This window comes from Balearica regulorum, chromosome 10 (assembly GCF_011004875.1).
Source record: "Balearica regulorum gibbericeps isolate bBalReg1 chromosome 10, bBalReg1.pri, whole genome shotgun sequence".
Lineage (NCBI taxonomy): Eukaryota > Metazoa > Chordata > Aves > Gruiformes > Gruidae > Balearica > Balearica regulorum.
The window spans coordinates 13,217,889-13,244,633 of NC_046193.1; the positions used below are offsets into that span (position 1 = coordinate 13,217,889).

At 44.8% G+C, this 26,745-nt stretch overlaps 1 protein-coding gene across 12 annotated transcripts in view; it reads left to right on the forward strand.

Moving 5' to 3' along the window:
* Window positions 1–26,745, forward strand: part of SLC6A6 (solute carrier family 6 member 6) — a 93,484-nt gene that overhangs the window by 16,240 nt on the left and 50,499 nt on the right. For 2 of the 12 annotated variants that reach the window (XM_075762153.1, XM_075762155.1), the window contains exons 1-3: window positions 18,581–18,803; window positions 23,289–23,324; window positions 25,797–25,862. In XM_075762153.1, coding sequence (XP_075618268.1) covers window positions 25,808–25,862 — 55 coding nt within the window. In that variant the 5' untranslated portion in view covers window positions 18,581–18,803; window positions 23,289–23,324; window positions 25,797–25,807. Of the gene's footprint in view, window positions 1–18,580; window positions 18,804–19,345; window positions 19,398–22,990; window positions 23,090–23,288; window positions 23,325–25,796; window positions 25,863–26,745 lie in introns of those variants that run through there. The other 10 variants (XM_075762151.1, XM_075762152.1, XM_075762157.1 and 7 more) reach the window with 8 other exon arrangements.

Genomic DNA, 26,745 nt, shown 5'->3' on the forward strand with positions numbered 1-26,745 from the left:
CAGTAAGTTAAAGGTGACCTGTTATCTCAGTGTTCCCAAAGCAGAGGAGTTAGAACACATTTCTGATCAACATAATCGGTTTTAGGAATCCTGGTTCCCTGGAAATATTGTCACTCCAAAACAGACACACTCTACAAACTCTCCAATCTTCAGCTTATTAAACTGTTCATGGAGAATAAAAGTGTGAGTCAAGACAAAGTGAATTTGTTTAAAAAATCTGGACAAAACTTTGCACAACAGGGAAATAAACTCCAGTAAACCGAAGGAAAAGATATTACATCCATTACTCAGTTCGCATTTTTTACTCGAGTATAATAGGACTATAAACATTTTCTGTCAACAGCTTACAAAGAAACTTGTTCTGAAAGTGATGCATGGTGAGAACTTGCATCTAAATTGGGTACATCTAAATTAGACTCTGAATACAGAACATTCCCAAAGGTGGCTTTTGGTTAGAGTTAGTCAAGTAACGCAGAAAAGAGTTCACAAATATTGAAAGAAATAACACCCCCAAACCTCACAGGAGTCCTCCCTCCTTATGTTCGGTGTGCAGGAGTATTTGGGGGACAGCATGTTTATTTGGGTTTGCACTTTGCGGGCAAGCGGCCCCCGGTTCTTGCAGAAAAAATGCTATTTGGTATTCTCCTCTTAGAGTGCAAAACATGGCCAAGTGTTTTGCTGAACAAGGAAGGACTTATAAATGCCCTGGGCGAGGCCTACAACATTTCAGTTCTCAGCTTCAGTAGGTGGCAGAGATTCTTTAAATTCTCTTGCTCATTTACATTAAGCAAACAAACAGAATTCCCAAACCACAAAGCCCAAAAATTATGTATGTAGCTAGTCTATGTAATCACAAGTTCCCTTTATGGTTACTTTTATCTTCCCTCTCTCTCAAGCTTTCCTCTGCCTGTATTGCTGCTGGTCTTTATTAAGCCCCACATTCTACAAACATTTATGCGCATGATTTACTTTATGCTTCTAAGCAGTTGCAGGGAGTTCAATAGGTGTTAAATAGATAATGAACTAGAACACAATAGAACTGCATATCTGCAGAGACCAGACTGAACCAAGTGAAGTTAGAGCTGTACAGAAAGTTCAGCACATGGGTAAGAGTTTGCAGGGCCTTAGCTTGGATGATGGACCAGAACTGGCACTTGTGTTTGTGCAGCACCTGGCACAACGGGACTCCGAATCTGACCAGGATCCCTAAATCCCAACGTGCTGTAAGTAATGAGCTGCTGTAGGGATTATAATTAGGCACCAAATAGCAAGTACTCAAAGTTCATGAAGACTCTAGCACAGGGTATTGCAGATACATCTGCTGACGTTTGCATCTGTAGATTGTTCATTCAAACGCTGCCTGTTTTGGGAATGCTAAAAGATTCCCACCACCCATCAGCTGCTACCTGACCTCTTTAAAATAAACTTGTCTTAATGGGCACGTGCCTGGATCACCAAAGAGACTATCAAATTTGGCACTGTGCTGTAGTGGGAAAGCCAAGTCTGGGTGGTAGCGATTGCTCCACGTTCTTACTCTCAGATATCCTATCGTTAGGTCAAGGTTGCGGCACAGTCATGTCAGGCAATGAGCCCCCTGCCTGTATGCTGCCTGCCCAGCAGTTAAATCATTGTTACTGCACACAGTTGTTGCACACCTTTATACAGGGGTACGCTTAGTATCAGCTAATGAAAAGGTGAATGACTGTAAGTACTTTGTCAAGGCTTTAGCGGATATTCAGCAGCGGCAGCAGCAGGCCAGGCTGAGAGGCCCAGCCAGCAGTTGGCAAGGCATGTTTTCTGTAGCTTTGTGAACACAGACTATGCAAATGTATTCAAAGGATGTTCTAGAGGCGAATTGGTTGGAGCTAAATTTGCCCAGATGCTCTTGAGTTGGCTTATTAGAGCCCTTAGCTTGAAAATTAGCTGGAACTGATGAGTCGAATCAGTGCTGACTTTAGGATCTTTGCATTTTAAGAAAACCACAACCGGATTAAATACGTGCATGTCTATGTAGCATGGAAATCCAGCTCTGATGCCTCCTCCCGCTGCTCCCAAGATGAGGGCTTCACAACACTTAATCTGCAGAGAGCTCCTGTAGAGGACTGAGCAACTATTTTGCCTTGAGTTTTTAAGTTAAGAAAAAATGAAAAGATAGTTTCCTTTTCCATCATGGTTTTTGATTTCTGGACCTGCATTTCCTTTTGCCTGCGGAGGCACTCCCTGGCAGTGAACTAACGTCTTCCCTCTCCTGCTATATGTTCCATTACCAAAGGGGAATAATCAAGAGAAATATGAAGAATGAGAGAAGTATGTACTCACTCGGATAATGAACGTGAAGGATGAAATCACCTCAGTCCTGAATTTAAAACAACTACTTGAGGATCCTGTTATGGTGGCAAAAGATACTGTAAGGAGGTGGGATGTGTTGTGTTGATGGCAGTGGTACTTTTGCTTCCTTGGACTTCTTCCCCTTAAAAGGGCAATTGTTGAAACCTTTCTTTCACCTGAGTACAGACTATATACTCTAAGAAAGAAAACTGTGTCTTGAGCAGTGGTTTAAGGCAGTTTCTCCAAGACAACTGGTGGAGCGTATCTGCTCGGCCACAGGGCATTTTCACAGACTGACCATACGTTTGCCCCATTTGTGACCGCCTCTGCAATCATTCGGAGAGCTCTGCCATCTCCCTGCCTCAGTCACCCTATGCCAGATGTTAACTTGGATCAGCCTTGTCCTTACGGCAGCTACACTGCGTCTGACCCCTGCCTGGGTGTACAAAGGTGGGAAAAGGGTGGGCCGCTTCCTGCGCTTAAACAACTGAGCGCTGTGAGCTCAGGGACAATTGAGCCTCTGGTGTTTATACTGTCTTTGTCTGGATAAACTGTATGGATACAGTCCCCAGGCAGTCACTAGGAGATTTTCTTGCTGATTTTCATGGTGCGGGCATTTCACCCTTGATGTGTATTTTAGGCATCCCTGTCTTGAATCAGTATCTCGAGCCTCTTAAAACTGCATTGCAGTTATGCTTGGATTTATTTTTTAGTACTTGTCTTTTGCTGAGGAAACCAAAATTGGGCACGGTTTTATAATGTATGGTCTTCTTGGTGCTCTATAGAAGGTAAATGTCACCTGCCTGTGTCACATTAAGTGATCCCTTTGCATAGTCTGCTCAGGTATCCTCAAAGAATTTGACACCAAAGGTGTCCCAAGGGATTGGCCTCCCAATGCCACCTTCCAGGATTTGAGCACTCAGCTCAATGTAAAGCTCAAAATATTGCTAAGGCAGACAGAGATATTCAGTATCTTGCACTTCGCAGAACCCAGACACATTTTGCACACACCAGCTATAATAGAAGGAACTCGGGTCAAATCAGAGAATTCCTCTCCTTTCAGCCTCCAGCTTTTCTAATTGTGCTGCAATGATTGGTCTCCAGCTGTGAGGAAATACAGAAAGCTTCTTATTTAGTAAGTTTTCAGTAATCTTAAAGAAGCCAGTTCCTCCCTCCCTGGAATGCACAGCCTGTGTTCCTTCAGAAACATCTTCCTAAATAACACCAGACACTGAAAATACCTTTCCAGCCCCATAGGCTGTTGCATTCAGTCAACATGCTTACCATTTCCTTCTGGAGTCTTCCTTGCCTTATTCTTGACGGTGCATGCACCTCCCCTGCTAACAGGGGAGGAGGTCCTGCAGAGGTGAGACCATCTTGTACTCAAGAGATATTGAAAGATAGACCTATTTGCATTTTTTTGCTTGCCTTTGCATTCAATTTGTACATCATCCTGGACTGCATGCAGTTTTTCAGCATGAAAAACATCTGGAAAAAAATGCTTAGGAAAAACTACAGATTTAAAATAAAAACAAAAACAAGCCCTACCAAACAAACAAACCCTTGTATTTGTCCCTAGAGCTTAGTGACTAAAAGATGATGGCATAGAAGGTTTCTGGATTTATCCATCTTCAAACATCTTTTTCTTCCTCAATGGCAATTATACTCCTGAGAAAAAGTCAGAGCTGGTCAGATCTAGCCCTGGCACCTTTCAGTGGATTATTCCTAAAATAAAGAGGCTTTTCCAAGCCTGGTGGTTTCAGATGTTATGATCAATGTTTATTCATTTGTCCTCTCTTTCCATGGAACTGGCAATGGCTGCTATTTCTGTATCCAATACCACTGTTATGTCTGTTGCTCTAATCTAGCTACTTATATGGTCTCCACAGTTGTAATGTTTGAGCATATCCCAAGAATTAAAAAAAAAAAAAGAAAGAAAAACCCTAGAACAATAACAAAACTCTCTCTTCCTTCCCAGCCTGATCTTAAAAAGTGTCTTGGATTTTTGTGCTTGTATGTGTGTGAGGAACTTACTGAGGAAAAGCTGAATCGAAGAAATGGGTCCTACCTTCAGCTGTGAAAAGAGGGTGGGAAAGGCTGGCATGGGAGAGGCCACGCTGGTGACCTGGGCTGCTACAGGAGGCTGCCAGGACTAGATGTGCTTCCCCTAGTTTTTCTGCTCCTCGGCCCCTGGCTCAGTAGTGTTTTCCGTGATTCCTGGAATCTGGCAAGTTGTAAAAGTTATGAGGGGCAGAGGGTAGACGTGGGTTTTTCTTTTGACAAGGAAAACTATCAGCTGTCAGTGGAGGTGTTGCTTCTATTTATTCTGATCACATTTGGATCAAGATCAGTGTTTCTCTGTGTCTCTTCTCCAGCGTTGTCTGGGGATTATTGTATACTGTTCCTGTGGGCACTGAAGTCACCTAAGACAAAATTTATCCTGCAAATTCAGTCTCTGTTTTAGACAGCTTTCTCTCTAGGAGGCTGTGACTAGTCTTTAATGGCTTGTTGGGAGCCTGGTCTTATCTGCTCACGTATTACCCAGTTTCAGTGCTCTGGGCATGCAGTCCAGGGGAGGGAAAGGCTGATGAGCCTTTAGGTCCATCAGCTTTGGGCCTTATCTGTGAGGAAGAAAGCAAATCCCGTGTGCATGACATGGGCTGAGTCTTGGTGAAGATTTAAGGGTGTTAAATCCTACCTGAATAAGAACAAGCTGAAGCTCCTGCCGCGTGCTCTGAATCCAAGAGCAGCAAATGGAAGAATTACCAATGTATAAAAATATAAGTAAACACATGCCAACATTAATTGGAGGAATACGTCCTTCTCACTGACCTTAGCCCGTGTGACTGTACCTCTGCTGTAAGGGACATGATCCCTTGATTCTTCCTCTGTAACAAGTAGACAGAAACCTCATTTCCAGCTGAGGGATTAAACTGCACGTGAGGAAATGATTGAATGCATTCTTGACACACCTTTTTTTAGACCTGGATCAATGAAAAGAAGTATCATTACGTCTCATATTTGGGCTGGAAACTAAACAATTTGCGTACTTGCAGGAATGAGATACAGTCGTCTCAGAAGTTTTTGTTGGCAATAGGACAGGTAGCTGTCAACGCTTCAGTCTAGAAGTAGATGCAGCTCATTAGGACAGTTGGATATCATCAGATTAGCTGGGCTTGGAGATAGGGTGAGACAGGAAAACACATGACAAGAACTGGCATCGCCAACCCTCCCCCTTCAGAAATACTACCTCAAAACCAAAGAATGTTGTGGTCGATCGGAGCCAATATCAATAGGATATATCCTAATTTAAGGGCAGACTTGCCAAGTATTTCAGCATGGGTTTCAGTGCCCCTGGTACACATAAAAGTTATGGCATCGGTTCTGGATTAGTTACTGGGACTCCTGTAATGATGTTCCTGGCATAGCACTCCTTGCAAACACATACTTTGGAGGAGTTCCCATACATTTTTTTATTGTCCACTAGAGCTGTGGTGGCAAGCTGTGTGAAATCTATCCAGAAAACTGGGAAAAATCAAAACCAAAGGGGAAAAAACCAACCAAACTGGATCAAAGGTGGCAAAGCCTTTCTTGTGTAGACCTAAAACAAGGTCTGAAATATGGATTGGCTATGTAAAAGTCATGGGGGATGGTATTTTAGACTTTCTTTCAATGTCTTTAGATGACTGCCTGAAATATTCTGTTCAGTTTTGGTACCAGAAAGATGCTTGCAGACTGGAAATAATTCAAAGATAAATGGCAACAAAAACAACAGCAAGAAATACCTTAGTGACAGCAGGGACTAGTTTTGAAGAAAGCTTAAATAGACTTGGCTTGGTGACAGACAAAGGTAGCCAAGGTCCTTAACAATACTCCATGTGTATTTGAAAAATGTAAACGGCAGCAAGCAGATGAAGTGTTTGTCAGCGTGCATTGCCATGATTTGTTTTTGTGTTCAAAACCTCTTTGTTCTAAGCGCACTTCTCTTTTCAGAGCTTGAGCCTTAGCTTTGTGACCCAAGCAGTAGGGATACCTGGTGATTCTTTAGGGCTTTTCATTAGATGATCCCCAAATGCTTTACAAGGGTGAATTAAAGGAGCTTCAGGTTAAAAACCTAAGGAAAAAAAAAAAAAAAAAAAAGAGGATTAATTACTTTCTCCAAAAATGCAGTCAGCTCTGGAGTAAAGTAAAAGAGGACCTGGATTCTCCAGTGGGTCAGGTCCTTCTCCCTTTACATTACCAGAGAATCACAAAGGATTTGTTATCCACTCTTAGTACATATCTGGGGACACTGTGAGCAAAGGAAAGAATGGTTCTTCAGTCATCGAGAGTGCACTGCAACAAGCAGCACCAGGACGAGAAATTTTATCAAATTAAAACATAGGGGAGGAATGAAAGAGACAGAATTGGAATTTCCTTGAAGGGTATCAGGCTTCACTGCTGCCTCCATTCTTCATAATTATGAGGATGTACAGACAAGAGTTTGATGTTTCTCTGCTGAGCAGCACCTCCACTTACTCCGTACTGATTTAAGGTTACTAGAGCAAAACCAAAACCACTTCCTATAGAGCATAGGCGTGCTCTGCAGGCCTCCCAGGCCTACAAGGGTAGCAGAAGTTACAAAACTTCATGGAGGAAACACAATGCAAAGTGCTAAGAGGTGTGGAAACCTTAAATGGGGATGTAACTTCAACCACTTCTTAGTCAATGCTAAGGGGAAAATAGGAGTGTGATGGTCTTTTATTTAAAAACCTCTTTGAGGCAACTTTTATTCTGTTAATAATCAAGAGGAGACTGCTTTATAAAGAAAAGAAACAATTTTGTTTAAATATGAACAACTCCCTTAAAATACTATTTCTGTGCACACTGAGCCTGTGTGACATTGTTTTAAGCCTTATACTCGTATTCACCATTCATTTAGTTTTCAATACTGACAAAATCTCAAATGCCAGAAGATGTGCAAAACCTGCTGGGTGATTTGCAAAATCTTCCAGTGTTGGAAATTTTTCTAATGATGAAATACTTTATTAATTGCTTCTATTTTATATGATTACTGGCTATTGCCACATGAATCCTGAGGGCTTTGCAACAAGGAAGATCTGTGCTCCTTAAATTATAATTTGTGGGATTACTCTAAAATACCGTGTAAAAACTAGTATATAAAAACTATTCAGACAATTCTCAGTTTCAAGCATATCTTCCATGAGACTTTAGCCAACATCTAGGCTGTTTACTAATAAAATCCCGAACTATTTCTGTAGAATTTGATTTACTGCTCAGTGGTATTGGTGTGATCCTGGGAAGGAAAGTTCAAGATCTGCTTAACCAATACACTTCCTGCTGAATTCTGTGAATTGGGGATTGCTTGAGTAGTGTTCCTGCTTAAAAGTGTTCCCTGTGCTTTTGATGTTGAGCTTTTGCTTGTTGGCTGTTGCGTGTCCTTGGCTGTAACAATAATACAGCAACTTCAGCTGGTTTCCCCTCATATTCTCAGAACAACTCTGATTTTGGTATGTGCTAAGAGAATCATAAGAACATGGACCATAAGCTTGGGGCTGTGTTTCTGGAAGCACTGGTGATGAAATTACTCCTAGAATATTGCAACTAGTTAAAATATCACCTTGCTAGAAAGTATTGGCAGACTGAAAGGAAGAGAAAACATCAGAGAGCTTGAGAGACTCACCCATAACGAAAGATTAGAAGAACGGCTTTTGAACCAAAAGACAAGTGGTGATTTTGACATGAGCATGAACACAAAGGTCAATGTGGATGTTTATACAGAAACATGGGAAAGATCTCATTTACTTTATAGCTGAGTCAAGAGATGTAGTTACTATACATTTATCCCCTGATCTAGATACAACATGGCCAAAAAGATGTATTGTGTAGCTGGGATACAACCAGGTCAGAGTCCCACACAAGCCAGTGACTTAAACTAGTTGCTGGCACTGAGGTGCCCTCGTCCCAGCACTTCCTTGTCCAGCACACCAAAGGGGGAGCAGGGGTCTTGTAACCACGTCCCCTGGCCCAACAACAGTTGCAGGAAGGCGTTGGACTAATGGCATAGCATCAACGCAAAGAAAATGCCCTTTATTAGAAAATTAGACTATTAGAAAACAAATTTCAACAGTGTGACCTGGTAGGCTGGGAGGTGGGTACCCACAACAGACCCACTGCTAACAGCTGGGCTACGTTTAAAGCTGGGCTGTGCAAAATATTCGAGACTATGCAGTATGCAGCAGCCCTGAGCAGGCAGGGAGGCAGCTGACTTGTGGGATGCTGGAGGTCTGCAGAGATCTCCACGGGTCTTAGGCTTCCCTTCCATCTCTGATTTCTGCCCTGCCGACATCTGAGTGCATTACTGTCCTGTCATGCGATTTGTTTTATAACCCAGAGGGGACAGCTGAATTCCTTCTACAGCAACAATATTTTTTGTGATGCCAATGCCATGACCTTTATTCATGAAAAACAAAGTACAAATGGGGAAATCAGGGTGGAGCTCTGTCAGAAATGTGATGTAAACAGCTACAAAGATGTGTCTGTGCTCCTCCAAAGCCATTTCCCACCAGGTAAGAATCAGAGCAACAGGCATTGCAAACACAGCAGAGATCTTATCTGATATTTTGTTAAGCTAATTGCCTATACCTAAAAGCAAGGTCTAATAAAAATTGCCAAATTGAACTTTCGATCAGATTAGACAACATCAACAACAACAACAACAATAGCTTCCAAATGATTTAATGGAAGCAAATTCCCATTCCAGGTATCTGCTGACATTTTTAAAAAGCCAGTCTCTTTTCTAGCATTCATGAAAGTAACATGAACAATTCAGCAGGAGAAGAGCTCCCGTTTTGTTGTGGAAACAGTCTCCTCAGTACCCTTGAAAATTCATCCTGAGGCAAGTTTGAAATAATTCATGCTTTTGCTCTTACAAAAATATCTTCATGTTTGGAGCAAACAGCTGTGATGCTGATGGAGAACAGCAGAAATATGACCTGGGTTCAAACCTGTATCTTACTGGGAAAACTGGAGCTTAGTCTCCCAGTAGGGAAGTGAAATTCAGGCAGCAACATTTGCAAAGCTGCCATGAGTTCCAGAGTGGTATGAATTCAGCTTGAAGGGAAAACCCGAGTTTAAACCAGGTGGAATGGGCACGTGGCAGTGTCCGCTGCTCTGGCTGGAGACAGTGTTTGTGCCCTGAGCTCCGGCGAGCCAGTGGAGATGCCTCCATAAACACCATACCCCCCTCCACATGGCTTCACAGGACCTCCGGGGAAACTGGATGGAAAAGCTCCCAGGGGTCCACCACACCCTGCACTGTGTGCCTCTCCTCAGTGATTTATTCAGCCCTGTCATCAGGCAATCCCAGGGCCTCGCTGCTCTGCGTGATGCCCAGTCGCTGCTACAACCCAGCCTGGCCGTGCAGCTCCTGTGCCAGCTCCCCCGGCCGCGCTGATGATGTCCCCCCCGCTGGCACTTGCTGTGGGGTGGCATGGACCACGGGTGTCTTTGTGAGCACTGAGGGCATCCTGAACCCACTTTGGCTGCTCCACAAGTCGCTGGGATGTGCTTCCCAGGGAAATGGAGGAGCCTGGGGACAAGTTTTCACACTTCCCTCCATGAACATAAGAAGCCTGACAGGCAAGCATGAAGGAGGAAAAATAAGAAAACTTCAGGTCTTTGGCTGACACAGACAGTAAGAGAAAATTGCGCAGTGCTACAGGCATCCTGTGGTCAACCATGCACAAAATATTAACTCTTTGTGGCCCATTTAACAATCAGCAAGTGATAAAATGGAGCACAGATACAAATCAGAGCTGACTAGCATTGGCCAAAAAGATTTAGAGGTACAAAGCTGGATTTCTCGTGCTTCGTGCTGAGCCTCCTCCCTTCTCCACTTCCTCCCGTGTGGAGACAACAACGCGGGACTGCTCTGGCCGGGAGAGACGGGCACCAGCCACTCTCTGCGAGGATGCAGTGCTGGGCTGGTATTGCCTGCTGGGAAGGGTAAGGCCACCTGGCCATACGCTGGACCCATCCGGCACTTCACTTTCTTGATTCATGGGACCAATAGTGGGTGCCTGGCAGGGAAAACATGCCCGTTACGGGGGCAGTCATGTGTAGTTGCCAGACTGGAAGGATCCTGATGTGATCTCTTGTGTCGATGGATCTCAGGGAGGCAAAGACCCCTGTCATTACTGGTTTGCGTTGTGTTTGACATAGCAGCTGCAGGGCCAAGTGGGGCAAAGGGGCTCCTGTGCACCCCACGAACCTGAGCCCGAGGTAACCAAGGGAGTCATGGGTAGCTCAAGGAGACCCTACAAGCTCATGTTGCATATTGCTTTACATTAATGCAGCTCGGTGATTACATGCTACTTTGCTTAGGTGGGCATTTTAAATAGTTAGCAAATTTTATTAACCACACGGGAAGATCAGATGTTATTTTTTAAGGACCAGTAAATAACTCACAATTTTCAGAAAGATAAGTATTTCTAAAACTGGTAAGGAGCCAAACACAAAGTGGTGGTGGCTCCTGAACCCCAGGTTGTGTCCATCAGTCCTATCAACTCTCCTTATTTCTGGCTGGGCTTATACAGAGGAGAGGCTCGATGGGGATATGCTGGGCCTTCAAGATGAAGGCTGGGAATGCAACATGCATGTATGTGCATTGGCCAGGCAGGGTGAGGCTGCCAGTGCACGGGTGTTTGGGCATTTTTTTCACCTTAGCATTTGTGTTTGCTTGCTCGGGAGCCAAGTGGCTCCCAGGGGTGTGCTACCTCCCAGCTCTGTCCCTCGCCACCAGCCCCTCCTGCCGCAGACCCCATGCTGAAAGCTTGAAAAAGGTCAGAGAAGAAAACCCCTCGCTCCAGCCTCCCTTCTTCCGAAACGGGTCACTTTCAGGAGGTGTGGAGGAAACACCTTGTAAAAATGTCGTTGTCAAGGCCACTTCTAAACAACACGGCAGATAGAGACACCATTAGCATACAGAGAGAGGCAAGAAAACCCCCTAAAATTCTGCCTTTCCTCTTAACACCAAGTGAGTCACCCTGGCCTCAGGCCAGGTCAGGATCTCGCTGCCCAGGAAGCATCCGGGTAAACTTTCCAAAACCTGTATCTGCCCAGGTTGGGAGATTAGAGTCAGGTATCCCAAAAGAGAAGTACAGGGATGCCGCAATGAATATTGCTAAATTTATTTTAGGCAGCGGAGATTCTGGCTGAAAGATCACTTGAGAGCATGCCAAAGGCCCAGAAAAGGTAACTGCTCAGGGAGGCTCAAGGTCACCCAAGCCTGCAAGCCGCTGGCCTCAGTGACATTGCTGCCCTACGGAGCAACGTGCTGCCGCGGAGGTGGAAGCCAAGGCATCCTCCTCCGAGCATGCGGTCAATGCTTAAAGTGTTTGTGCCCAGGCTGTGCCAGAGGACGGCGGGCATGGAGGTGCCAGCAGCTGCCTGAACCACCATAAGCGGGTAGTACAGTGGATGTTACTACGTCGCTCTGCCAGTGAAAAGCGAAGCTCCCAAAGCCGGCTCTGCCTCCCCTGCCACCAGATGCAAGCTATCTGTTTTGCATTTGGTCTGGCAGTCCGGAAAACTGAAGTGCTGTGTTTTTAAGTTTATATTACATCTTTGCTTTCCAGTTTTGTTAATTAAAATCATGTAGCTGGATGAGTAGTTACTGGATAGCTTGCAGTATTTTCTATTTTTTCTGGACCCTCAAGCATTTGATGCTCTTTCTCTCTCTCTGCCTGCAGTGCATTAATTCACCTAGCTAGAAATTCTATCTGTCTGAACCAGTAAAAGCATGCATTTGGGAATGGTTTTGTTTCTTACAGTATTTTCTCTTAGTGTTTGCCTACACCTGCCAATGTAATTTGTCAGAATAAACTAGGTACTTTAAAATCATTTTTTATACACTCTTTGTAAGTGTTTCACCATCACTTTGAGAGGGAAGGGAGCAGAGGGACCCATAAGCAAATAAAAAGAAATATGAGGATGTATGAATTCACTCGAGTGATCACTCTTCTTCCTCTTCGGTGAGTTTAATCCATAGGCTCGTCTGGATCGGTCACGTAAGTCAAGAGGGCTCAACTGCATCAGTGAGCTCACCACCGTAAATTTCTGGACTATTTTCCACCGTGATGCCTGCTGTCACCCGGGATGTGGTCAGGTGAAGCCTGCCCAGCTCGGTGACCAGCTTCAAATGGAAGTGGAAGTGATTCTGCACAGCAGCCTCAGACCCCGCTGACCTTGCACTGCTTTCACAGTGGGTCCACCACAACTTCTTCCCCATCTCCTAGCCTACGTGCTCCTATGGTTTCCCAGCTTTCATATTGCCTTTGCAGCACCCATGTAACCATCTTGGCTCTGCAGGAGCTGTTCTGCTTGTGAGGCCAAGGACATACCTCTGCAGGCCATACAGCAGCAGAATATTTAGCTGCAGCATGGTGGGTATGTTATTAGAAGGGAAAGAAGCATGTTCAAAATGTGCATCATCTCCAAGCACACCTTGTGCTGCTGAGTAGCACTAACAGAGGACTTGCTCCACTGGGAAATGTCACTTAAACTGCCCGGACGTGAAGCTTTACTTTCAGGACTGAAAACATTAAGTGTGGACGTGTGCAAGGACATGCCAACATAAGCATGATTTACTTTGGTCGGCAGACAAAGCTCCGCGTAGCTCAGCAAAGCACATACATGCTTCTTTATGCAAGAGTGAATATCACCTTAACTCAGCAGTGCCTTTCTATGCAAATCTCAAACTGTTCTGCATTGTGTCAAATAATAACTCCAGAATTAGATCCAACAAAATGACATTTTTCTTTTTTTTTTGCAGCAAGTACATTCAGAGACTTAGCCTTTTGAGGGCTTGTATCTTGGTTATTAATAGTATTGTCTGCCTTCTTTTGGAAAATTGAATTCATGTGATTAAGAGGAACTTTATGTATGAAATTCTGATGCAGAACTTCTGGTATGAGTGCTCTTGTAAAATACAGAAGTGGAAAATATAGGTTATGTGGTAGAAAATTGTTTTCTTTGGGGTTTTTTTTCTGCATTTTTTATATGATTGAGCCAGCAAAGAACAATGCCAACATTAAAAAATCCATTACCTGTTGATCTTGTCCCATTTTTGGCAAATTTAGGCAGGCATTGCAAGATTTGATAAGACCTGTTATGCAATAGTTCAGGCAAAAAATGATTAAAAGAGATAAGTTACCATACATCTAGTACTAGGTAAGCGGATTAAAAAGAAAAAAAAACTGGGAAGTGCAATAACTGGATTTACTAATGCCACATAAAATAAAAAGATGAGCACAAATTTGGATTTTTGCACAGGGCAAGTGCTGCAGAATTTTCCTCGGGGAACAATCCTCTATTGGCAAAGCATGGTCAAACAGAACAAACAAATCTTTTTTCGTCTTTAATTGTTGTGATTCTGTGTAAAAATCAGAAGACGTCAATTTTAGCATGTGGAATGCAGTTGTGAAAGAAAATGGGTTTCCTGAATTTTCAGTGATTGACTAAAATCCACACACATACTAGTTATTTTAATTTAAGGAAAAAGGATTTTGTTTCTTTATCCTGTTACATAACACTGGATCTATTCTCCCCTGAATACACAAGTATGTTTATCATTAATCTTAAAGGGAAACAGTCGTCCTTCAAAATCCTTTCTGAATTTTTATCTTTTCTTTTTTAAAGTTCGATCCCAAATGACTGGCTATGAATTGAAGATGAAAGCACGCTGTTTATTTTTTTTATTAGATTACTTTAACCTCATTTATGCATAGTTCTTTTACTGTTTTTCCCAACAGCAACAGCAGAGAAAAAAAACATTGGTTTAGAAGTGACTTCAAAAATGCAAAACATACGGTTCATACAGCATCCAGCAGGAGACAGAGTACCTGTTATTGGCTTTTAGCTCATTTTTATGAAAACTGGCTGGCTTTCAGTTTGGAGACATTCTTTAATAATACCTATATTTTTCATTCTATAGTGCATTCCTTTCAAGGGCTTTAAATTGCTCGGGAGCTCTTGAAAATCCCGGTGAAAACCTTCGGATATATGAGAGTTTTTTATTTCCAGGCAGTCAATTAACTTGAGACACTTCACTTTTTCCAAAAGCCAGTGTGACCACTTTGGTTCCAGGCTGTTTGGTTCCTCTGGATTTGCCCCTCACTTGAGGAACCAGCCTCTGTAAAGGAACAGGCATTTCTAAACTCGACCGGTGTTCGGGAAGGACCCGCTCCAGCTTTTCAGCCTTGCTAAGTGCCTCAAGTTAATATGTAATTAGCTTGATGTAAGGAAAGGACCAGTGGAGGCAATCCCATAATGGCTAGGCAGTCTCAAATATAAGCAAAATGGGCCACCTGTAGCATTAAAATCAGATAATTTAATGACAATGGGGCTACTTTTCAAGAAGACTTGTGGTTTTTAGTTGCTTTTGTGTTTGACTTGTAAACTGGGTGCAGGGCTCCATCATTGGCAGGTTCACGTGATGGGGAATGTACCAAAACCACAGGTTATGTTTTGATTTCTGTTTGATATCTTATTTATATATGATTTAAATGGATAAACTAAGAAAAATTAACTGTCCAGGCCATAATTTCATCTCAAATAAACACAGACTAAAACTACAGCAACTTAGTGGATTGCGTGGATTAGCGAGATATCCTGGTATGTAATAGCAATCGCAACAATTCTATTCCCCGGTTTAGTAATGCTTAAAATCTGCAATCCAGAGTCACTGCATGATGTGCAAATCCCTTACAAAATCTGCCTCCCTTTTCAAGCTCAGGACCCTTTGCTATACAGGGGAACCCCAAAGGTTGCCCCCATATAGCTTTACATAGGACATTCGTGTTTGGAGAATCGTTAATGTGATGGACTTATTCAAACCATCTTTTTTGCCATTCTTGTTTATATCTTTCTTTACAGAAAGTGCTGGCTGTCCACTCCACTTGTCCCCTAGATTTCTGCTGGACTTTGTGCCTGGATAAATGTTGCCTTTTTTGTTTTAATGTTTACATGTAAAATCTTCCCAATCCCTGCAAAACCTCCTCCTTGTTCTTACCCTGCCTTGGTCCCGAGTACATGAAACATCATGTTCCCTTTAGCAGCCACACATTGAAAAGAATCAAGTTTTTCTCCTGAAAAAGGAAGAAATATTAAATCCATTTTGATTTTAAAATTAATGAAAATTTGCTGATGAGCATATTTTAGATCCTGGTGTGATCTCCATCCCTCCATTTTCTTCACTTGATAGAAATCTGATCTAACTCTGCCATACACTCGTTTTAATATGCATCCCTCTGTGAAATTAGGCACTCACATCCCTCTTCCTCGAGACCTCTTTTAGAGGGTGCAAATGCAGCAAATCTCTTCTGACTTTCATGCCTTCTTGGTAGATTTCCACACGTTGTAGCCAAGCTGGGGATTTGGCCCAGTGTCTTTTTTAAACCCTGTGACCCAGACATGGAGATTAAAAGAGTTATGTTATTGGATTAAACAGATACAAGAGGTGCTCACTGTATCAGCATCCAACACCTTAAAACTCCAGAAAGCAGCTCAGCATGTTAATGGAGAAAATAGTCTCTAAGAAAGAAGGAAAACAGAAAGGAAGGTGATTTGTAACCCGTGCCTTGGGCTGGGGTGCAAAACCCTGCAGCTCTGGCTGGTCTGCAAAACGGCCACAGGAACATTATATTCTGCTTTCTATAGCATCGTAATGCTGCATACACTCGAGATCTGGTAGACAAGTCATCTGAACTACACCTACCTGTAACCGCAGTGGTTTTTGCCCGTCGTAGTTAAATTTAGGTTACTGCCTTCATGGTGGAGTTTCTAAGGGGTAAGACTTGATTACGCCACAAGTGGCAGCAGCACACTGCCACTGTGTGCTACCAATTAAAATCAGTAGAACTGCAGAAGTAAAAATACTAACAGATTAAAGGCAGACCTACAGGAAAAGGACAGTAATTTCAGGCACCATTTATATGCTTAATATCATACACATGCTTATGCTTTGTAATTTGGGCTCTAACTTGTGATTTCAGTTACGTAAGAGAGCCAGAGGAGCCAGAGGCATTAGTGCTGCCGTATGCTGCTGCAGCTGAAGGCAGAGTTCCCCCAAATATTCGTAAGGCACATTCTCAGAAGTTGTGCTGTCTCATAATGAAACAGCAGACAGCGATGCACATATTTATTTATCACACAAAAGGACTAATTATTATTATTATTCCACTTAGTTCCAGGTACTGTTTACATGCCTCTGACTTCAAAACAGCTTTGGCTGTTGGTTTTTTACCCAAAACATTTTTTTGGTTGTTTTTTTTTTTCAAATACAGAGCAACCATGTGCTTTGTGTGGCTGACTTTTCTTTTAATGAGCGAGGAGCAACAGAACAAGAGAGAGCCAGAGACAGAAAATACAGGCTTTGATTCCTCTAGAGAACTTGAGCAAAATATTCCACTGCTGTCAGTGGTACAGCTGTGCTGGCAGGATCCTTAGCACAGATGAGGCTCCAGCCGCTACTTACATTTCACTGATGCAACTGCTGGTCCCTAATCTGCATCGAGGCATCCTCACTGCAACCGAACAAGTGGCTGCGCGGTGAGAAATGTTTTGCTTCGTTCCCTAGTGCGGCCAGAGCCGCCTATGTTCGTGGTCCCTCGTGGAGTCTCACAAACTGCTAGCTGCCTTCAGCAAAGGATGCCTAACGAACCCGAAGCTGCAGTACACAAGAAACGTGAATCAGAAGACGTAGGTGGCAGCATGCACTACATCGTGTTATTAGTTTAAACCGGGCTGTTTAGTGGAGATATGTCATCAATTAGCTGCATACATCCTATACCTGTATCTATTTTTCAGTTAAAAACCCATTTACTTTGCGCATCAGCTCAGATACTAGAAAATCGGAGGGTGCACTGGAGTCAGGGAAATCGCTTGCGTGCCTGTGGCACACTGTATTTGGCATACTGTATTGCCAGCAAGGAGTGTGCAGAAGGGGTGCAGCTCTCTGTGCTTTTGCATGAACCAGCCAAGGAAATCAGCCTTCCCTGGAGACCTCCCTGGAGGCTGCTGTGATGGAATTTGATCCCCTGGCAGCCTATGCGTAGGTGATGGGCTCCAGAGGTGTGTAGCCGAGACTGTGGTCCTAGTTCTGGTGTAGGACGGTAGGGTCTTGTATCTGGGAAAGCCTGGGAGAGCAGGGCTGTGGGGACTGTTCACTCTTTTTTCGTCCATCTCTGCTGTTCCCATTGCAAGGTTAGCACCGCGGGACTTCTGCAAAACACGGCCCAAAATCCGCTTTTCCCCATTACTCAGCCCCCAAAATGCAAACGGTATTTTGCAGTACAGAGGATCTTACTAAGTCTTCAGCAGAAAAAGCCTATGAAAAAGCCTAGCGAGTCTGTATGCTGCAGTATCCTTTCATTAACAGAACTAGAGAAGATGCGGGTAGGAGAGCAGAGACATATTTGAGTCATATACCCATTCGCCTGCAGGAGAAAAGCGCCAGTTTTCAGTGCAATGAAACCCAATGTAGGACAAAACGTGCCCCTGCTCATTTCTCCTGCTGATCATTCCGACCATACTTTGTTCTCCAGCCGTGAGCGGGGCTGACCGGTGCCGGGGACCGCTCTTCTGGGAGGAGACAGAGAAGAGCAGAGATATCCCGGTCTCCCAGGCACCTGCCAGGCCACGCTGCCTTGTGTTTCCTCTTCCAGCAGGAGCCGGTTGCCGAGACCAAACGCCCCAAAAGCCTGACCGAGCGACACCGGGTCCAGAGTCCGAGCCCGCATCACCTTCCTGGGGGGGAAAAGTGGCGGCAGCGGAGCAAAGCCAGGGCCCGGGGGCAGGGACGGGCAGGGCTGGTGACAACGCCGTGGGATGCTTTGTCTGCGAGAAGGGCGCTCTTTGTGTAAAGATAAAAAATGATAATTTAAAAAAATGTACAAAAATAAGAAACAGAGGAGAGCCGCGGCACGCAGCGCTCCGCTCCCCTCCCCTCGCCTGCAGCCGTGGGACGAGGGCCGGCTCCCGCCGGGCCGGCTCGGGGGCGGCCCCGTTCGCCGCGGGGCGCCGCGGGGGAAGGCGGGCGGCCCGGGGCGGCCCCCCCGGAGGCGGCGGCGGTTGCCCCGCACCCGCCTGCCCCTCCCCGCCGCCCCGCGGCCGCCTGCCAGCCCCGGCTCCGCCGCCGTGTCTGCGGCATGGCCCCTCCTCCCCCACACCCCTTCCTTTAGGCTCCCCCCTCCCCAGCAAAGAAGAGGCCGTGCCGGTGTTTTTCCACTCAGCAGGATGGGTGATGCTCAAAGCTCCCTCATTAGACAACAGACACGAGAGGTCAGGAAGAAAGCGCTTATAAATTACCGTTTCCTCCCGCTCGGCGCTGCTAGTCGCGCCGCACCGCTCCGCCGGACGCGCCGCACCGCCGCAGGGGCGCAGCGGCGCGCAAGCACCGCGGTCAGCGGACGCAGGTACCGGCGCCTCCCGGGCGGGCGGGCGGGCGGCGGGGCTGCTGCGGCGGCGGCGGCGGCGGGGCTGGCGCGGAGAGGCGCGGAGAGGCGCGGATCCCTCCCCGCTGCCGCGGCGAACAAAGGGCGGCCGCTCCGCGCCCAGCGGAGCCGAACCGAACCGAGCCGGGCCGGGCCGGGGGCGGTGGCAGCGTCCTCCCTTTGTCCGCGCTGCCTCGGGGTGCCCCCGGGCGCGCTTTCCCTTCCCCCGCTCCATTTATTTATTTATTCATTCTTCTTCTTTCGATCCCCCCTCCTCCCCAGCTGTCTTATTACCCCTGCGGGTTTGTATCTCCCCCAGCGGTTATTTTCACACACACACACCCCCCCACCACCTTGCGTTAACTTTTTTTCGCGATAACAGTTTGCAGCAATTACCCACTTGCTGGCGGCCCTCCAGCACATCTACAGAGCACGCTTCTCTCCCCGGCTATTTTTGCTCTTTTTCTCTCGCCTTCCCACCCCTCCCCGCTGTATTTTCTCTGGCTGCCGTGCGCTAACCTCAAGTGAAGAGGCTGGTACGGGCAACGCTACATCTGATGCAAATGGGCCTACCTGGTGGGTAATACCGCTGGATGCTCCCCCCCCCCCCCCCCTTTTTCCTTTTATTTTGTTGATCCTTGGCATGCTAAAATCAAAGTTGTGATTTGGGCTTGAAAGAAAAACGCAGGGACTGCACAGGGCAGGTTACTGAGCTCAGCTTGGTGCGAAGGGGCGATAATTCTGGGTTCGTCTCGGGGTAACTTGGATCCAAAATTCACCCACCGGCTTTAAGATAATGAATGCCCATCTCTGCCTGATACTGTAACAGGCGGCATGTGGGAGGACTCGCAAGGTTTCCATATAAGAACATGGGAGAATTTATTTCACACAGGCAAAGAAATGTGCAGAGTATGTGTTATTTGTGAAACGCAAGGCAAGCCGTGTTTTCCTTAGGCAGCTCTGAGAGTGACAAAACTTTGTATTTAGAAATTGTAAAAGCTGATTTCTGCTGTTTAATAAGAGCTATGGTTAAAGGAAAGCACCGATGAAAAAAAGTAGTGGGACAGGATCCAGACAAACACGAAGAAATACACTCCCACACGTATTCCAGCACGGTTTGTGCCAAGGTGTAAAGATGGAGTTTTTTGGTTTGTTCCCATTTTTTTAACCGTATTGGGAAAGGCATTAAGAAAATGTGCCGAGAGGAGCTGGTTACGTTGATAGTGCTATTTTGGTAACTGCATTTTTTTTTTCTATTGCTTGTATGTCAAAATGTTTTGAGTTTTGGACTAGCAAAAAAGTGAGGCAGCCCTGATCGAGGGACATGTCATCGGCTGTGTAATTCGGGGCTCAGAAGACAGTTGCTACCGCTTTAGATTTTATGGCTTTAGGTTTGAGGGTAAATCAGCCCGTTAAAACCTGCTGCTGTGGAATTTGGAGGGGAGAGGCTTTGGTGAAAACCCTAATGGCTTTTGACAGCCGGGTGTCTACCTCTGGGTCTGCATTTGGGCAAGCTGACTGCTTTTTGGCATTGCCTAACTTTGCACGAGTATTGAGGAAAGGTTCCCCTGAAGGTTGCTGTGTTTTTTTAAAGCAAAATGTGTGAACAGTTGAGGCAGCCAGCAGCATGACCGTGTCCCTCGCCCAGAGTAAGTCGAGGCTGAAGCACGAGCGTGGCGGGAGGATGTCTTTGTTGCCCTGGTTAGGCTGACACTGGAAACTTTATTTTTGGCACTTTCAGAGATAGCATCTTCGTGTTTCCTCTTCAACTGTCTCTTCTCTGCTTTGCATAGTGTTTTTTTCTCTTCTCTCTGTTTGCCTGCGTCTCACCTTCTCTGTTCCTTCCCCTTCCCACCTCTCTCACGGTCTGGGCTGCTTTGAGGCTGCACCCACTGGAGGGCGACAGACACCCTTCCCTCTCCGTGGGGTCCCAGCGCTGCCCCGCGGGTGGGGCGGGACCCGGACCCCCAGCCTGCGGGCGGGCCAGGAGAGGAAAGGCCGTTTCTTGCTGTAATTTATTAACCTGCTTCCTTTACCGTGCGGTGTTAGGGTTATTTTCTGTCACACTTCTCAAAAAGCAGGAGGTTGCAGATGGTCCTGTGATACCTGGAGGTACCGAGAAGGTGGTTGCATGCTTGGGGGTGCTAGATCAGAATCTTGGGGGGGGTTGTTTGTTTGTTTGTTTGTTTAGGGATCTTGGTCTAGAATCCATTAGAAATTTGGAATGCTTCAAATGCTACCAGTTTTTATTTTATTTTACTTTGCTGTAACCAGGAGCAAAATTTGGCATGCCGCTCTTTGTTGGTAGTTGATAATTTGTAGTTTTTGGATGGGGTGCCTGGAGGTTTCTTGAATGTCAGAGGTGAAATGTTGGGGCTGTGGCAGGAGGCTTCAGTCTGTGGGAACTGCTGTAGGAAAAAAGGTGCAACATTGCCCTGGAAAAATAGGAGGACAGTTTAGATTGGCTTGCTCTTGCTGCACGGTGCTTGGGAAACCTCCCGTGCCTGAGCACAGTTCTGTTTGTAAAGCCTAGATGAAGATCTTGTCTTACAGCTAGTCATTGCAAATATTTCAATGAGTTTTTCTTGAATCGATACTCTGCCTGACCAAGACTGAGCTACAGACTGACTGGTTTCTAGCCAAGTCCTCCTGTGGGCTGGGTGTTTCCAAAGAGACTCTCAGGCACAAGCCTTTCAGCAAGCTGCCACGTTTCCCGGGCAGTGATGCTCTCAGGATTTCCATCAATGCACCTCTAGACACAGCAGCAGCCCCCTATTATTTTAATTTTACCCCTTCTAGGTTTTCCAATGCCTTATAGTTTTGCCTCAATGGGGAATGGGGCAACATTGCCCCTGTGCCCCAATAGCAATGTTGCCAGTTCCACCACTAAGGGGAGTCTCCACAGCAGTGCCCTTCTCAGGATTTTAATCGTGCTGGCAACTGACTCTAAAAAGATTATGCTGATTTGTTTCTTTTAAATTTAACCATATTACAACACATACAAATGGATGGGAAAGCCATGGTAGTTAAAGCCTCTTGTAAGTAATGCTTATTTGATTGGTCATACTAATAAATTGTAGATCATTTAAGAAGTGCAGCTTTGAATAGATTACCCAGCAGGATTAGTGCCTTTGACTTCTTCTGATCACTAACTTATGTGACCAGAATGGATCAGAGTTATGTTTTTTAAAATAATCCGGAGTCCAATCCTCTTAAGGGCTTCATGCACAGAACTCAAGTTTATTCTAAGGCCACTCTGGGGGGCTGCTTGCAGGATTGGGTCCTTGGCGTTTGGAAGAAAAGCATGAGGATGCAAGTATAGTGATTTAATATTTGTTGAATTTCCTCCATACGTGCATGTTTACGTGAATCCTCAGCTGTTGTAGTGCCGTGGATTTAATTGATTTGTGCTAGCTGAGTATCATCCCAAGGCATGTAAACTCTAGGCAATACCCTTTGAAATTGCTTACAGAGTAGCTAATATTGATAGACGATAATGTGGTAGAAGTTAAGTGGGACTGCCACTCTTGATTGTCCTTTTTTCCCCCCAAAACTGCCATTGGAAGGGCTACCGTACTGCTGCACTCTGTGACTTTTAAGCTGTGGCTGGTGTCCTACAGCATTTCCTGTATTTATATCAGTCTCTCTCAGGTTTGGTTTTTGTTTGTTTGTTTTTTTTTTCAATGTGTCTAGACTTACACCAGCAGAAAGCCACTCAGTGCTGACCCTAAACCCTGTTCCAAGAGCATCCACCAAAACCACCAGCTAGGTTAGTGGAAGGTGGGCGTGAATCGAATCCTCGTCCTGCCAGCGAGCTGTAGGTGGGAAGCAGCAGGGTGGGTGGCTGTTGAGAGCCATGAGCTGTTGGGAAGGCCGGTGCATTTTAACAGTTACTGGGTTTCCTGTTGTGGTTCTTGTCACCCAGAATGGCCACAGCTTTGAAGAACCCCTTTGGTGCTGTGGCTGCCTGACCTGGGTTTGAACGCAGTCGGTGCTCGAGTGTTGGCATGGAAAAACAATTACACTGTGCCAAAACGCAGCAGGAGTGCCCTGCTTTAGGGTGTTGGTGTAGGTAGGCTGTCCGTAGGTAGGAGAGCAACCCATACTTCGAGCCACGGGGTTATCAGTGGGCCGGAATGTGGTTAAAAGTTCTTCCTTTTTTGCTTCAGATCACATGGCGTTTGCATTTCACTGTCGCAGTGTAATCTCCTTGCTTTTGAGATGGATATAGTCAAATTTCCTGTGATGTTTTACATAGAATGAAACAGGTGAGAAATGATCTCCTGTTGTGGCATTGGTACTACATTCAGTGTCTTGATGTTCTTCATAATATAAGTTCACTGATGAAATTCAGAAAACACTATGCATGATAACATTGAAACATGTCTGACATATCTTGCTAGACCCATTTTTTTCCTTTAAAATATTTTTTTTGCCTTTTCTTTTTCTCTTTTTCTTTCCAAACAGGAAGAGAAAATCTATTCAGGAGAGACTCTTCTTCATGTAAGTGTTATTTATGCTTATTTATGAAATTACAAAAAGGTTATAAAGCTCATTAAAATGTTCAAATACTGAACATTTACCATCTGTTCATAGAAACCAAGTATAGAGCATGTAAAAATAGTCTGTAGTTACACAGTAATAATGTTCAGCAACTGTTATCTTAAATCTGTCTGTGCAGTTCTTGTGTGCCTATCACTGCAGAATTTAGAATCCATTGCAAAGCACTTTGCAGACATTTAAGCAGCATGCCCATAAAATTGGTGGGTAAATCCTGGAGGGATAATATTAAAGTGGTTTGCCCAAAGCAGAGGAGACCTGTAAGTGAGAGCTCGTTTTAGCACCCCAGAGTCCCTGAATCCCAAACCCTGTGACAAGAGTCAGCTTCTCTGCCTTGGATCCTGCAAAATCCAAGTTCTGCCTATAGAGCCATTTGTTTACTAGTGTGTGCATGTATATGTGTGGGTAAGAGAGAGTGTTTATATGCGTATTTGGCCTCAAATAGCCTGCAGTATTTCAGGCCTTTTCTACAACCTATGGTGATACCCATTAAAATAAGAGTAAATGCCACCAGCCATTGGTGAATACTGTTGGAAATGTTTTGTGAAAGCATTTGGCTCCACACTGACTGCTCGGTCTGGGTGAGCCCAGTACAGTATTCTTCATGGGACCAAGAAAGCTGCATGTCATAAAAATACAACAGTATTTTTTCCACACCGTCTAGTGACCTGGTTTGCTAGCAGATCTCAGATTTGAATACTCTTGAGTAGTATAGGAAGCTCTGCTTTGGTATTTCTTCCTAGTAAATAAATCCGATTAAACGTTTTAAGGGGCTGTATAGATGAAGACTCTCATTGCCTTAATGCAAAATTAGCTTAGCAAGGAAAATGACTGCATTGTTCCCAATGCAGGGTCCGCTTTGCATAACTTCCAAGCATGTACTGTGTCCAGTGGCATGGCAAGCCCACGAGCGCTCACCTCAGGCTGATTTCCCATAAGTAAACTTTTTTTTTTTTTAAATAACATATATCTCGGAATTGCAGCACTCCATTATGCTTGCGTTAATATGTAGCAAAACACCGTGTGGTAACAAATGGTTTTTTTGCTGTTGTTGAGCTGGAATGTTAGTTCAGCTTCTAGGTAAAAGTGGCTTGCGCAAGGCGCCCCGGTAGACCATGATTTCTGTGGCTTGTACAGTAGTTCTGTAGGCAACTGTGTTCTGCTCTTCCTCTCCTCTGTGCTTCCCTTCCTCTTCCACGTGAGCGAGGGGTGGGCTTAGGGGAAGGCAGGGGACTGGCAGCCCTTTGCATCCCACAAAGCACCGGTGTGGGGTTTATATTAATCTTGTTGCTAGTCAAGCATCTGTTGAAAACACTCTTTATTCTGGTTGTGTTTCTAGCAATGTAAGGCGCTTTATTTAATAGCTTTAAACCACAGGTGTTCTTTGGCTGGTTTTATGGATATCATAAGAATCTTTCAAAAAAAAAAAAGCCAGTAGTTAGTGAAAGACACCTCACAAAGGATTAAAGAATTGTCCTTCTCTGCAGCTGGAATCCTAGCTGAGACTAGCTTAAGAGTTTGTACCTTTGAGAACGTACATCATCATTTTTAAAAGGTAACAGAGAAGGAAGAATTCCAGAAGGCTTTTGATGATGACCATTTTCAACATTTGTAGTTCATTATTATTTCATTCTAGTGTAGGAAATTCAAACCTCTTGAAAAGCCTGTGAAGCACATGCTTCCCAGAGATTTTAAATGGGAAATAGGGCAACAAAAACACCTTTAAGGGAAGAAGCTTCCAAATAGAGAAGAACCCAAACAGATGAACCCTACAGCACTGACTGTATGGTGTCTGGAAAGTGCAGAATGAGCGTGCAGTGCAGATCTGAAGAGTTTTGTCTGGAGATTTCAGTATCACAAAGTAATAATTAGGAGCTTCCTAAGTCCAATACATATACTCCAAAATGAATGAGTAACGAAAAGTTTGTGGTCCAGAGGCCATTTGTGGTGCAGCCTTCCATCACCTGCTGTGGCTTTTCAACAGCTAACAGCAAGCTTTGAGCATCAGAGCCTCTCTCTTCTGGTTCTGTGCATGAAATATGACTTTGGCTCAATAACTCTATTTGTGCCTGTCTGTGCATTGGCTCCCCTTGGCTTCAACTGTGTGAGTTTCCAAAAGAGAGCTAAACTCCAGGGAGGGGAATAGCAAGACTATAGCGAAATGGCAGGATCATGAAGCATCCAGGGCAAGGACCTCTCCCAGACCGCGTTCAGAGGGGTTGACTCCTGTGGCAGTGAACGGTGAACCCCTCAGGACTGTGATTTGGACCAGTCACTGTGACAGGAGGTGACCACTTTGAGAAAGCAGTCTTTGTGACAGTAACCAGCCATGTGTAGTTGTAATGATAAGAAAGGGACCATCTTATTGTAGTCACTTTGCGACATATACTACTACAATTCATTACTTTCCATCAGTGCCTCATCCTATGGAGGAATCACCACTGCCCATCTACATTGAGGAGGGGACAGAAGTCCCGATTGGTGAGTGCAGTTGGGATGGGATATGTTTAAGGGGGGGTATAACGGTACTTGGGTTTTGTATTCCTCACGTTTGTGTATACCCATTTGTCAATGAAAATTGTAAGGCCTGTTGCAAATGTTTTGGGATTTTTTTTTTTATTTTGTTAATGCAAGTGTATTTTAGAGCTCCTGAGGATTGTTAAATACTGCTAGTGTTGGTTTTCAGCTAATCATAAATCAAAGTACATAATTTGTGCAGTGACATTGAAAGCTGCCATGCAGGATCTCTTAGCACAAGGCTAGGGAAGACCACAAATATCACAAGAGGTAGTTCCCACTTCAGCCTTTGACCTCGGTGTTGAGAAGCTCAGAATAATCTGCTGGTTGGGTCAGCAGTTTTTGTCCTGCTGACACTGTGCTGCCCGGCACCCACCAGACTCACATTGCCCACACCACTGAACAGCCAGAAGAGAGTTGGAGAGGTTTGCGGTTCCCTGTGTTGCACATCAGACTACTGCACACCCCCATTTCTGAGCTCTGGGGTGGATGTATTGTCACTACATGGATACATAGGTTTGGGTGGTTATTTTTAAATAGAGGAGCAGCCTTTCAGATAACCCATAAAGAAAGAGACTAAAAGATCACTAAGTTGGTCTGTGGTGATCGCTTTGGGCTGTAGAAAGCTGCGATTGCAGCATTTCCCAGAGCCCCTTATTCAGCCTGTTCTCAGTTGCATACAGTGAGTGTGCCTTGGCTACCACCTTGGGAGTCTGCCCTGTTGAGCAGATGTGTCTCTTCAAATAACTTTTTCTTATTATACATCCTGAATTTTTCCATTCCTATATTCAAGCAATTGCTTCTTGTCCTCTATCTTTTGAGCTAGATTAATTACCTTCCTCTACAC